Genomic DNA, 14,058 nt, shown 5'->3' with positions numbered 1-14,058 from the left:
TGCCAAGCTTAATGGTCCATTTCCTAGAGCAACAAAAAATGAAAAATACTCTGAAGAGTAAATTGGATGTTTTAGTTTAGTCAGAGGGAGACTTCCGCCCTATTTAGCCCCAAATTTTCTAGCCAATAGAAGCTCCTGTGATACCTCAGTATCATGGTAATGGTAGAGTATTAATAAGACGTGTTAGACACACTGCCTATGTGCGTGTCCTATATATGTAATTGTACACACAGAATTGTTTGTGTATTGAGATAAGAGCCACCTGGCTATGCGAAGGTACTGTTTTTTGGGGGTTTTTTTCCCCCAAGTCTTTTTTGTCTTCTGCCAGTAAACATTCTAACATCATGAGCTCCCTCCAGGTTGATCAGCTTGATATTGTGAAGCTAGATTAATAGCCCTAAAGTCATATCTTTGTTAGATCAGGGCTCTCTTGGGGGCCCTCTGAAAATAAAAATATAAACAATAGTCACTGGCTTAGTATCAGCTACATATATTTAATTGGGCCATGATATATTTTTCAAGCTAATTTCTACATTTGAGCTTTGAACTATAATACAATTATAAGGCAGAAATGCGTAAGCTTCAGGAAACTAAATGACTGTTAAATTCAGAGACACAATTCAGAGAGTGTGTCTTCCAGCTTTAGTTCACTTGGAATGGAAGATGTCATCTTTGTGTTACATTAATAACCAAGTTGTATAGAGAGCTGTTATAGCTTAATCTCTAACTTGTTCTTGTCTGAAGAGTCAAACTTGATCCTAGAAGAAAACCTTATTTAGAAAATAATCTTGCCATGGCTGGTGTGGCTCAGTGGGTTGAGTGCCAGCCTGCAAACCAAAGAGTCGCTGGTTTGATTCCCAGTCAAGGCATATGCCTGGGTTGCAGGCAAGGTCCCCAATTGGGGACCTTGAGAAGCAACCACACACTGATGTTTCTTTCCCTCTCTCTCTCCCTTCCCATCTCTCTAGAAAGAAATAAATAAAATCTTGATAAAAATTTTTTTGAAAAGAAAGAAAATAATCTTAAGAAATCGGGCTCAATTTTATGAATATTATTGAAAATTATGTTTTTAACACTTAGTTTCTTGAAGCTTATGGTTTCTGCCTTATAATTGTATTATAGTTCAAAGCTCAAATGTAGAAATTAGCTTGAAAAATATATCATGGCCCAATTAAATATATGTAGCTGATACTAAGCCAGTGACTATTGTTTATATTTTCACTTTTAAATAATTTCAGATTTACTGAAAAGATTGCAGAAATGATTCAAAGAATTCCCATATACCATTTACTTGGGTTCCCCAAATATTAACTTTTACCTCACTTGCATAATCATTTTCTTTCTTTCTTTCTTTTTTTTTTTTTTGTGAACCATTTGAGGTAAGTTGCAGATGCAGTGTTTTTTACACTCAAGATATCAATGTGTATTTTCTAAAAACATATTCTTGTACCTAAGGACAGCACGGTAATCAAAATGAGGAAATAAACACTGATGCAATACTATTATCTAACCTACAGATTGTATCACTGTTTTACCATTCATGTCCTTTATTGGAAAGGGGGATAAAAAGTTTTGTCTTCCTGATTCAGGCTCCAATCCACATCCTAGACCACAGTTATTTCAAGTATTAGTTACTTGTACCTCTGAGGAACTGAATGATTTAGTGTGCCGCACGGGGGATTTCCAGATATGAATCAACTGGGTTTGCATAATCTCTGCTGAATATAATTGTGATTAAAATAATAGTTAAGTACCTGGATAACAAGACCAGTTGTTTGTGACCTCTCCATATTTATGAGAATAAGATCATTTCAGAAACACCTAGGAAACTTATTTTTCCATTATTTATGACTGGGGCGTGTGCATCTGGTGTAAGAGCAGTTTCCCATTGAGATTCAAGTTCATGGTGATGAAGAGAGACTTGACTTTGGATGGTGAACACCCATTCCAATATACAGATGGTGAATTATAGAATTGTACACTTGGAACCTATGTAATTTTTTAACCAATATTACCCCAATAAATTCAATAAAAATTTTAAAAAGAGAGGTTCAAGTTCAAAAGGAAGGGAGAGTTGAAGTACAGCTCTAATTTAAGAAGTGGTAGATTATCTGATCTCCCAGAGATTGTGTCTGCCAGCTTTAGTTCACTTGGTATGGAAGATGTCATCTTTGTGTTACATTAATAACCAAGTTGTATAGAGAACTGTTACAGCTTAATTTCTGACTTGTTCTTGTCTGAAGAGTCAAAGCTCAAGTAAGTCCGTGAGAGCTACAGATATCATATATTGCTTTTAGCAGAGTTCCCCACAAGATCATGGATAATAGCCCTAATGTCATAACTATACCTGAAATCCTCTTCCTTAAAACAGGGGTCTAGTGAACCTATATCTGTAGATTGATCATAAAGACACTAGCATACAGTTTTAATGACCGAGTCCTCAAACTGATGGTCTCTTTTGAGGAATAAGAAGTGTACAGTTTTTAGGGCAGGGCCAGGGGGTAGTGGTGGGGTGAAAATGGAGACAACTGTACTTGAACAACAATTTTAAAAAAAAAAGACAGGAAAGAAAGAAGTGTGCAGTTTTGAAAATGCTATAGTTTTTACCAGACATTAGACAAGTATCATAACTCTAAATTCACAGGAGGCCTTAACAGTTTTATGTGGTCAAAGGTCTTCATGTGGTACCTTTTAAAATTTTTTAACAAATACTAATTACTCATGAGCTCAACCCTTAAAAAAAAAACAAAAAAAAAACAAAAAACAGAAAGTAGCCAGTAATTATTAAACTTTCAAATTCTTAAAAACAAAAGAAAAAAGAAAGGTAGCTCTGGCTGGTGTGGCTCAGTGGATTGAGTGCTGGCCAGTGAACCAGTTTATTGGTTCAATTCCCAGTCAGGGCACAAGCCTGGGTTGCAGGCCAGGTCCCCAGTGGGGGGCACGTGAGAGGCAACCACACATTGATGTTTCTCTCCCTCTCTTTCTCCCTCCCTTCCCTCTCCAAAAAAATAAATAAATAAAATCTTTTAAAATAAATAAATGAATGAAATCTTTTAAAAAATTGTGTTCGAAATATTTTATCATCCCTTGTTGTATATAATTGAACTAGTATGGTACTTATACATACATTATCAAGTAAAAGATTACTTTCACCCTGTGTTTCATATGGGCAATATTTTTCTTCATAAATTCCTCTACTTTATCTTATAATAAAGTTGTCTCTATCTCTTTTTAGGATATTTTCTTTTCTGGATGTTGTTACCTTGTGTCGCTGTGCTCAGGTCTCCAGGGTAAGATTGGTTGACATGGTTACAGGGGCACCCCTTCCTGACACTGGTGATACCAGCTTCTGTATGTAGTAGGGGAACTTTTTACTTGGGTTGTTAGTTGTATGTTAACTTTCAAAGGATGTTGTTTTACTCATGGCATTCCCAAACCCATGTAATTCTACTATTCTGCATGTGCCATTTGCAATTTTTTGGAGCTCTTGACTAATTGTATAATACAAACAGGAAACATTTCAAGGAGAAATCACTAATAAAAAATTAGGCTATACTTAGAATTGTAATAAAATAGCGTTTCCTGGTTCCTGGTTCATTTTATATACATACATATACATATGAAAGGCTTTTGAAGGTCTAATTCTCATGTTATCTCCCCACACTTTTTTCTCAAAAGATAATAGATAAAATTTAATACAAAGAATAGAATCTCTGTTGTGAAAAACATAGCTTTATGAACCATTCCTGCTCCCTACTGTAATATGGATATATAATAATCAACTTGCTAAATGGATATGTGCCTACAGTTACCATCTTTTTATGAACTGGACAGTGGTACAGTCCTGGGTATTGGATATGTCACACGGTTGCATCACAGAGCACGGAGTTTCTCTCTGTAGGCCGACCCAGGTTTTCCTTCAACTTCCCAACGCCACTTAAAAAAATAAACAAAACACAAAACTTGCCAGAGAAAACTCACTTTGTTTTGCTAACTTTAATGTAATTTCTGATCCTAAAAGCCTTACTAAATCTGTGCATCAGCTATTTTGGAAACAATCAGTAGTGTTTTGATGATTTATGACATCTCTGTCCCTGGTATTTAAGCGGTTGCCCTAGATACAAATGAGTGGGGTTTCCTTTCTGCCTCCATATGAAGCTGAGGTCATCTCTGAGAAACAGTATACTCAGACCAGTGTCTAAACATGTTTAATTGCACCATCTTGTCTTAGCAACATTGATTTGAGTGAATTTTAATTGTTTCATTGCCAGGTTTCTCTTTCCTCTTAATATGTTTTAACTTTAAATAAAGAAAAGCACAGTGCCAATTTTTAGTTTTCATTAAATCTGGATAGTACATCAGTAGTTACCTTATTGTTCTCTGTACTTGAAGTATTTAATTAATTTGCTTAAAAAAAAAACCCAACAGGCTCTAAAAGGGAACCTGTTGTTCCTAATTTTAGCCTCAGTTTGGCATGTTTCCTGTTCCTGGAGAAAGTGGTGTAAGGAAATGAGAAATATCAGACCAAATCAGGCGTATATTTATTAGCCCAAGAATCTGTTAAACATATGAACTCTTAAAAGTTTTATCTCTTGTCTCCCATGCTAACCATTTAAGAAACCATTGGAAAAACAGGAAGCTACAAAAGGAAAAGTACCATTGAACTACTGAGAAAACCTTAAAGATTTCTAGAATAATAGTAACTTTGTTTACTTTCATACCCCTGACAGGTTTCTTGCTTGTTGTGTGACACTTATCTGGGGTCAGTAAGTGTACACACAGTTTCCTTTTTTAAATTCCAGTATCAAATCTGTGTTTTGATTGTTATGGTAAGAGGTGATATTCTAAGTTAACAGCTCAACAATAGTAAAACTTTTGTTTACACTTTAAATTCAATAGGAAAAACTTTTAGAGGCTTCCTGATTAAAATACATAATGATCCACAACAAATTAACTCTTACTGAGTCATTTTTCACCTAATTCTGAAAAGTTGAAAAGCCAAAAAGCCTCCTTTTAGCTTACTGACAAAACATATGAGAAGTCTTAAACTTTCCGTTTTAAAACTACCAACTGAATCCAGTTAGAGGGAAAGATGGCCAATTGAAAAACACGCCTGAGGCTTTAATTTAAAAAAGAAGGAAGGAGGGAGGGAGGGAGGGAAGGAAGGAAGAAAGGAAGGAAGGAAGGAAGGAAGGAAAAGAAGGAAGCAAGCAAGCAAGCACAGTGCCAGCTTTCATTAAATCTGAGAAAAGCATTAAGACCCTGTCAGGTAGAAAGAGAAATGATACTGTCTTTTTTAAGTTCCACGTCTCCGTATCATAGTTTCGAGTCTGACCAAATATATATGGAACATAGAATATTCAGAGGACTGTGTCCTCTTTCTTTGGTTTCACCCTCATTTGATCCTTGTTAAGGGATAGAATAACAGACTTGCCTTTCATCAGCTGAACTCTATCTCATTTTTGGATTAGAAACTAGAATCTTCCGGTCAGAAAACAGTTTCTGGCTATGATACTTAATATAGTCTGTCCTTTCTCCAGTCCCCTGAGATCTTATATAGCTGCTAGTTTCTATATCCACTCATTTTTGAGATCTCTAATTGGAGAATAAAGTACGAATAAGGCTGACTTATGGGAGTTAATGGTGGGAGGCTGAGAAATGTTTTGGTCAATGTCAGTCATTAGTAGACTGAATTATGAACACCAGTATTGCTTGTTTTGCCTCCTGCTCATTTTGTCTCTTTTTCTTCAAAATAGGCCTGGAATGTTCTGGCTCTGGATGGCAGTAACTGGCAGCGAATTGACCTGTTTGATTTCCAGAGGGACATTGAGGTATAATTACGTCGTGTGTGGCCCCATTTCTCCTGTTAGAATGTAATTACAGCATGGAACAGATTAGCCCCAACCACCTAGATCTCCTTTCCCTGGGGAGACAAACTATTAATTTTAGTGCATGTAAACTACATGGGAGCCCGTAGTGTTCACAAGAACTTACTCATTTTTTGAAAATAAGCAGAACTGTTTTTACTGAAATAATACTAAGCTGTTTGTATTAATAGGACCAAAAGAATTTTTTTTGTGGTGGAAATTTAAACCTGTATTTGCTCATTTTAAGGAAGTCTTTTATATTTGTTTATTGAAGAAATCAGTCAACTTGTTGGGGTATGGTATTTACATAAATTCTTTTTAGGATGAGCATTTTGTTTCTTGGAAAACCTATAGATAGTGTTTGTGGAGAATGAAAGAGAATAAAGTCAAAGTTGTTTGTTGAATTGTTTTTCTTCTCACTTCACACCTATATCTTATCTCTTGGTATTGCCTATGATTTCTAAAATGGAGAAGCATAATGGTTTAAGATTAAATTATTTTAACCTCAATTTGAGCTCTGTGGTCCTTGGTCTTCTCATCAGAAGAATGGAAATAATAGATTCTTCATTGTGTTAAAAGGATTGAATGAGATTTAAATTTAGATTTATAGTTTGATAGTTTTTTTAAGTTCTAGTGGAACTTAATTGTCTTGAGGATCCATGTAAGAAGTTTTTAAAAGTCTCACACGAACTTCTCATTATCTTTAACAGTGCTTTTAAAATAATACTCACTGACATTAAGCTGAATTTTTATGTTTTTCACAATTTACTAATCTTAGGAAGAGAATGTTTAAAGCACCATGGCTCATACAGGCATTCAGCAAGCTTTTTGTTAAGTGTTCATTGAGTCTCTGCTGTAATTACAGTGCTATAGTGAACACTTTGGAAAGGATACAGACATAATAAATAGGGTTAATATCCTTCAGCAGCTGCAGTGTAATCAGGAAGGGCAATCTACCTTAATATAGACATGAGACCTTACATAGACATGTATCTTAATACAGGCATGAGAGAATTACAGAGCACCATTTTCTCAGATACAGAACATCTTACAAACTGATTAAATAAATAACAGTATTGAGTTTAGGCATGTTTCAAGTACATGCATTAATCAGGAAAGCTTTCTTACAGTAAGTTGAAATTTTCCTATTTAATTAATAACTAAGCCTTTAAAATGGTTTGTAAATTAATAAAAATGAGGATGTATTCTTTTCAAAATTAACATGATGGCATGTCTTTTTATTTAACTGTCATTTTTTACAGGGCCGGGTAGTGGAGAATATTTCAAAAAGATGTGGGGGCTTTTTACGGAAGCTAAGTCTCCGCGGGTGTCTGGGAGTAGGAGACAATGCGCTAAGGTGAGAACGGAACTGCTGACTGACTGCTCTTCCTGACTGCAGGCAGCAAGACCATCTGGACCAGAAAAGGCTGAAATGATTTTAAGCTATTTATAAAGTTACAATTTTCTTTAAGGTATTCTGAACCCAAATATACATACATTGCTTATAACACAAAAATACCTAGTAGTGGGATATATATGGTTTTAAGAATAAAACAAGAACAAGTGCCCCCTCCAAAAAGGCCAGCTTTTCCATGTTATGAATAGTTCTCTTGAAGTCTTGAGTGAATTTTGTTTGTTTACTCAAAATTAAGGTGATTTTAACCTTGGTTGACAAAAAGATCAAAAAGTTTGTTAAAAATTTATGGCTGAAAATTAATTTATTTGTAATTGTGAACTACTTTTGTACTAATATCCAATACTACTATTAATAATTTATATCTTTTTTTGTTAATTTCTTAATACCAGAATTGTGCATTTCATTTCAAACCTTTTACTTTGTTTCTTTCCTGTAAAGGACCTTTGCACAAAACTGTAGGAACATTGAAGTACTAAATTTAAATGGATGTACAAAGACTACAGACGCGTAAGTATTTTGTGTTTAAGAAGGGTAAGTCATAGCCCCCTGTGTTTTACCTGTACTGGCTTGAAATGCATGCTACTAAATGCATGCTATGAAATTTAGCAAATTTCATTTTGGTTCTATAGAAGAAAGATATTTTTAAAGCAGAAAGTGACATTAGAGTAGAAATGAAATAAATTTGGTTTGGAATCTGGCCCAAATCCTATTTTGATATTTTGAGGGAAACTTAAAAATTATAGTGAATATGCAGTAAAGATGATAATAATACATTAATTACTAGGAAAACCTGTATTTCAAGAAGATACTAGTAGCTATCATTCAAAGGACATAGTAAAGGTAAACAAATAATTCTATAAAAAGATGTAAATCTTAAAAAACAAGAGTAAACAACTTGTGATAATTGATATTGACACCATTCATTAAGTAACGTTAAATGTACTGTGTTTGTGTTGGCCACAACATAAAAGAAATAAAACTTGATCCTTCATCCTTGTGAGTGTATAATCACAGACACAATAGACATTGAAGGTAGACATAAAAAAGCCCAAGGATATCTATTGGTAATAACATGTATCAGATAACATTTCAGTATTATGTAGGGAAATTGCTGCCTATAGGGAAGTGAGGTGAAGTCATTGAGGAAAAAGCATTGCTTTCATAGAGAAGGGCCAGGATGATTCACTGAATCTTCATGTTCCAAAGTCCTCGTAAAAGAGATGGTATTGTTAGAACTGCTTGAGTGAAGGATAGTAGAAGATACTCCAAGCACAGGGTGTAGACATTGTTTATTTTATCCCTTTCTTTGAGGTCACGATATTGTTAACAAGGACTATGGCTTTTTACTAAGTAGGTATTATTCCTATGGGTTGACCTGGAATCTTTGATAAGATCATTTACTAAGCCCTACCCTGACTGTGACTCGATGCCAGTAGCCCAACATTTACTTTAGATAAATTAGCCTGTTTCTGTTTTTCCTTTGAATATTTAATGTTGTAGACATTTAGAATTTGAACACTAGGTATCTAAAAAGTGACATACAATTTACACATTTTTCTAGAAATTTTTATACCAAAGACACACTGGCAAAAATATAAGATTGAGGTACAAGGCTGTATTCATTTTTACTGTTTATAACAACAAATACTACATTATTCTTAATAACAAAAGGCAGAAAACAATCCAAATGTCTATCAGCAGAGGACTGTTTAAGAAAAGGAACCGAGGCCCTGGCTGGTGTGGCTCAGTGGGTTGCAGGCCAGGTCCCCAGTTGGGGCCATGCAAAAGGCAAACCGATAAATGTTTCTCTCCCTTTCTCCTTTCCTTCCCCTCTCTCTAAAAAATAAACAAATAAATATGTTTTAAGAAAAAAAAAGCAATGTGGAAAATCTTTCTGTAGTACTCTGGAGTGATCTCCAGGACATATTGTTGAGAAAGCAGACTGCAGAGGAACTTGTATAAAAAGATACCTTTTGTAGGGCCAGGGGATGTAAAACAAATATATGTTCATATTTATTAATATTTTCTAGAAGAAACAATGGAAATGTAATTAAAAACTAATAAAAATAGTTACTTATGGGGGAGAGAAAAAACATGAAGAGACAGGGATGAAAGGAAGACCTGAAGTGTCATGGTTTAATAGTTTTACTTTAATACCCATGCAAATGTTTTTCCTAATTAAAATATAAATTAAACTAAAAAAGTAATCAATTGTAAACCAAATATGAGCCCAGCCATGTCAAGTTGCAGCTAAAACCACCAGAGAGAAGTTAACTTCTACTGACTTTTGACTTCTTAGAACAAATTTTAAACATATGCCAAAGTAGACAAAATTGAATCCATCAGCCATCTTCACATTGATAATTGAGAAATGATCACTTTATGGCTAGTTTTGTGTCATCTTACCCCTTCATTTTATCTTATTTTGAAAAATGTCCTAGATATCATATATGCATTTCTAAAAGACTTTTAACCAAAACACATTAACTTCATCATTCCTGTGAAAAAAAAATATCTTAAAATCATCAAATAGCTCCCCATCAGTGTTCAGATTTTTGCTCGTTCTAGTAATTTTAGAAACAACAATTTAAACATAATATAAAAGAAAAAGATACAAACTTTAAGGATGAAAGATGGAGACTTTTACTTCTGACCATGACAGTTAACTGCCCTCCTGCTGTAAAAAGCAGTTAAACTGTACGAAACATAGAAGGCACCTCATAGATTTAAGGTGCTGGACAGCATGCAGGACAGGAATGAGAAACACACGACATGAGCCCTGTGATTACCCCGGCTCTCTGCTTGGCCACATTCTCCAGATAATGGCACAAGGAGAAGGAACTCAAGCAGAGCACAAGATTCTGGCTGATTTGAAGAGAAAGAGATTAGAATTCAGGGAGACAGAGGTGGCTGGAATTTGTCTCGAAAGGAAGGAACTACTCAGTAAATGTCTACAGTAATTACATAGGTTTGACCGAATAGTAAACTTACATATGCACATATTGACACCCCACAAAGCTAGGCCAAGAACGTCTAATAAGGAAAGAACAATTTACACTAGGGAAACTGTAAACTGAAGAGTTGCCAGGATATTATTTCTTTATATATCTGTTGGTCTCCCCGAATTGTGATCAAATATTGAAAGAAGAGATAATACCAATCTTCAAACTCATTCATTTAAAAGAGAGAGCTGCTTCATAATTCATTATATGAAGCCAGTGTTTTTCTGATACCAAAGCTGGCAAACAAAGACATCACAATAAAAAGAACTCTACTAATATATATCTCTCAAGAACAGAAATACAAACATATTTTATTGTTTTTTTCTTTTATATTTATTTTTCTTATGTTTATTGATTTTAGAGAGAGAGAGGAAGGGAGAGAGAGAAGTGTTGATGTGAATGAGAAACATTAATTGGTTGCCTCCTGTATGCTGAAGGATACCAACCGGGGATAGAACTGGCAACTTAGGTATGTGCCCTGACCGGGAGTTGAACCCCCAACCTTTTGGTGTACAGACGATGCTCCAACCAACTGAGCCACACCAGCTGGGGCCATACTTTAAAAAATTTTAGCAAACTGAATCCAGCAACATATAAAAGAGTTTTGGATCATATCCAAGTGGGATTTATCCCAGAAATACAAGTGTGTTTTAACATCTGAAAATCAATTAATATAATATCTCAATTAGTAGAATAAAGTAAGGGCCAGCAAACTTTATATAGGAGGTCAAATAAGAGAATGTTTTAGGCTTTGTTGGCCATACAGTCCTTGTCACGACTACTCAACCTGCCAGTGTTTTACAAGAGCAGCCATAGACCACACATAAACAAATGAGCATGGCTGTGCTCCAGTAAAACTATTTCTGGGTGCTGACATTCGAATGTCATAGAATTTTCAGGTTACAAAATAGTATCTTTTGATTTTCTTTTAACCATTTAAAAATATCAGAACCACTCCTGAATTGTGGGCTGTACAACAGTAGGCAATTAGTGAGATTTACTGCCTTCTGGAGTGAAGAACAAAAACTACACGATCATCTCAGTATGCTAGTCTGTAAAATGGCCCCCGAGTACTTCCTGCCTCCTCCTAGTATTCGCACCCTTGTGTGATCCTTTCCCCTTGAGCATGCTCTGGACCGAAGGACTCATTTCTAACAATAGAATACCGCAGAAGAGATTGGATGTCACTTTGGAGATTCAGTTACAAAAAGACTGCGACTTCTGTCTTACTCTACTTTTTCTCAGGGCTCTGACTTGGTGGGGAGTAGGGCACGTTGCCCTGTTTTGAGTAGTTCTGTGGAGAGGCCCAAGTGGCAGGGTACTGAGGTCTCTGGGCAACAGCCAGTGAGGACCTGAACCCTACCAAAAACCAAATGAGTAAACTTGGAATTGGATCTTCTGAGGTCTGCCAAAAGCTACTTAAATGAGCTTGGAAGGGAATCTGTACCCAGTTAACCTTTGAGATGATTACAGCTGTGGCCAATACCTTGATTACAGCCTTGTGAGAGGCCTGAGTCAGAGGCACCCTGCTAAGTGGCCTGTGCCAGTATTCCTGACCCACAAAAACTGTGAGATAATAAATGTTTGTTGTCATAAGCCGCTCACTTTGGGGCAATTTGTTATGCAACAATAGGTAACTAGTACATCATTAGGTAGAAAAAGCACGTGAAAAAATCCAACACCCATTCATGATAAAAAAAATTCTGAACAAACTAGGTATAGAAGGGAGTTTCCTCAATATGGTCATAGGCATCTATGAAAAACTTATTGCTAACCATCATGCTTGATGCTGAAAGACTGAATCCTTCACCCTAAGGTCAAAAGCAAGGCAAGGATGTTAACTCTTGCCATTTCTATTTAATATTCTATTGGAGATTCTAGCTAGCCAATGCTGTATGTTTATTACAGAATTGCAAAATAAAAACCCAGTACAAGATTACACTCCATACCCACTAAAATAGCCATAAGCAAAAAAGGAGAGACCAGTGCCAGGTGTTGGCAAGGATGTAGAGAAACTGGGACCTTCATAGGTTGCTGGTGGGAATCTAAAGTGGTACAGCCGCTTTAGAAAGCAATTTGGCAGTTTCTTAAAAAGTCAAACATAAACTTAGTATATAGGACCTAGTAATTCTCCTAGGCGTCTAGCCAGGAGACATGGAAGCATACGTCCACACAAAAACCTAAGGAACATAGCAGCCAAATAGAATGTAAGGCTCTTACTTGGATCCTAATTTGACCAAATCAGATTGACAAAGGCATTTATGAGAGAATTGGGGGAACTTGAATATAGTCTGGATATCAGACATTAAGGAATTAAAATCCTTGTCCATTAGAAATATTGCCTGAAATATTTACAGGTGAAATACGCCTGGAATTTGCTTTAAAATGCTAGAATGAAAAAGGAGGGAAATGAATGAAATAGAATTAGTAGAATATTGATAAATATAGAAGCTTCATGATGATACATATTGCTTTCTCTATTACTCACTCTTGTGTATATTTGAAATTTTTCATAAGTTGAAAAATGAAACTGAGAACTCGACCACTGCAGAAAAAGAGCCTTAAGATATTCATAAACGAAAGTAGGAAGTAATGTTACATAACTTAGCTTGTTTCGGCCCCATATTGGTCCATCCTCTGTATATCTTGCAAAAATCCAATTATACTACTGCCACGCAACATGTTATCTTGAGCAGAGATTTCAGTCTTCATGTCTCTGCTTGCTAGCTGGTCTGGTACTAGCTAGCTTTCTGGTGTTCCCGGATTTGCAAAATGCATGTAGAGTTATTACCGGCACATACGCAGTTTGCTGCTAATGGGTATTACGGTTTTCAAATACAAATAAAGTACCATCTTCCCCTCACGCAAATCCTCATACATGACAGCCTTTTTCATCTTTTGTAAATGGCACTGGTCTCTTCCTTAACGTGAAAGATCCCAGAATTTATAACTGCTTTTATTGGGGGTATGGAAATTTTACAGTTCTTATGTATACACATGTGTTGAATGAGAATCGTGTATGATATACTAAGGATGTGTTATTTGTTTGTTTATTATTTTCTCCTTTTTCCATTTTTCAGTACATGTACTAGCCTTAGCAAGTTCTGTTCCAAACTCAGGCACCTTGACTTGGCTTCCTGTACATCAATAACAAACATGTCTCTAAAAGCTCTGAGGTAAATTTCTTATAATAAGATTATCCAATAATCAGAACAAATACTTTTTTTTTTTAAATAACTGGCATAAAGTTGGAATTAAAGGAAACTGTTTTATGCATATATACTGCAGTTTAGAATAGATCTTTTGTTTTATCAGTAGGCCAAACTCCAGACAGGTAAAATGACTAGAGGTGACTAGGATTTCTAAACAGAGGAGTATAATTTATACTTGAATGGTTAGATTTTTATGAAGGCTTCCTCCCCTCCCCCAAAATGACACATATTATAGCTTAGTGATTAAAACAGTACTCTGGAGTCAGGCTATTGACCTTGGGCAAATGTAAACCTTGTGTGGTTTTCCTTATCATCTCATAGATTTGTTATTAAGATTAAACAATATTATCATTATTTGAAAATACTAAGCCAGACTGTATAAAGTTGCCAATATTCCAACAGCATTTGTCTTATAAATAAAAGTTTTATCTGTTTCAATCTAATATATATCAATTGCTTAGCACTTGAGTGTAAACACTCATAAGTTTTAATTATTTTAATGCTAATGTATTTTTTTAAAGTACATTACAGAAAATGTATCTTAAAAAGGAAGATGAAAT

General features: G+C 35.3%; 1 protein-coding gene across 4 annotated transcripts in view; it reads left to right on the top strand.

The window, feature by feature from the left end:
• Positions 1-14,058, top strand: part of FBXL20 (F-box and leucine rich repeat protein 20) — a 90,315-nt gene that overhangs the window by 53,924 nt on the left and 22,333 nt on the right. For all 4 annotated transcript variants that reach the window (XM_045835854.1, XM_045835853.1, XM_045835856.1 and 1 more), the window contains 5 exons: positions 3,236-3,290; positions 5,757-5,831; positions 7,130-7,224; positions 7,723-7,791; positions 13,367-13,462. In XM_045835854.1, coding sequence (XP_045691810.1) covers positions 3,236-3,290; positions 5,757-5,831; positions 7,130-7,224; positions 7,723-7,791; positions 13,367-13,462 — 390 coding nt within the window. The remainder of the gene's footprint in view (positions 1-3,235; positions 3,291-5,756; positions 5,832-7,129; positions 7,225-7,722; positions 7,792-13,366; positions 13,463-14,058) is intronic.

This window comes from Phyllostomus hastatus, unplaced genomic scaffold (genome assembly GCF_019186645.2).
Source record: "Phyllostomus hastatus isolate PE091 unplaced genomic scaffold, TTU_PhHast_1.1 phas_contig_210, whole genome shotgun sequence".
Lineage (NCBI taxonomy): Eukaryota > Metazoa > Chordata > Mammalia > Chiroptera > Phyllostomidae > Phyllostomus > Phyllostomus hastatus.
This window is presented reverse-complemented; position numbering and strand designations above follow the sequence as displayed.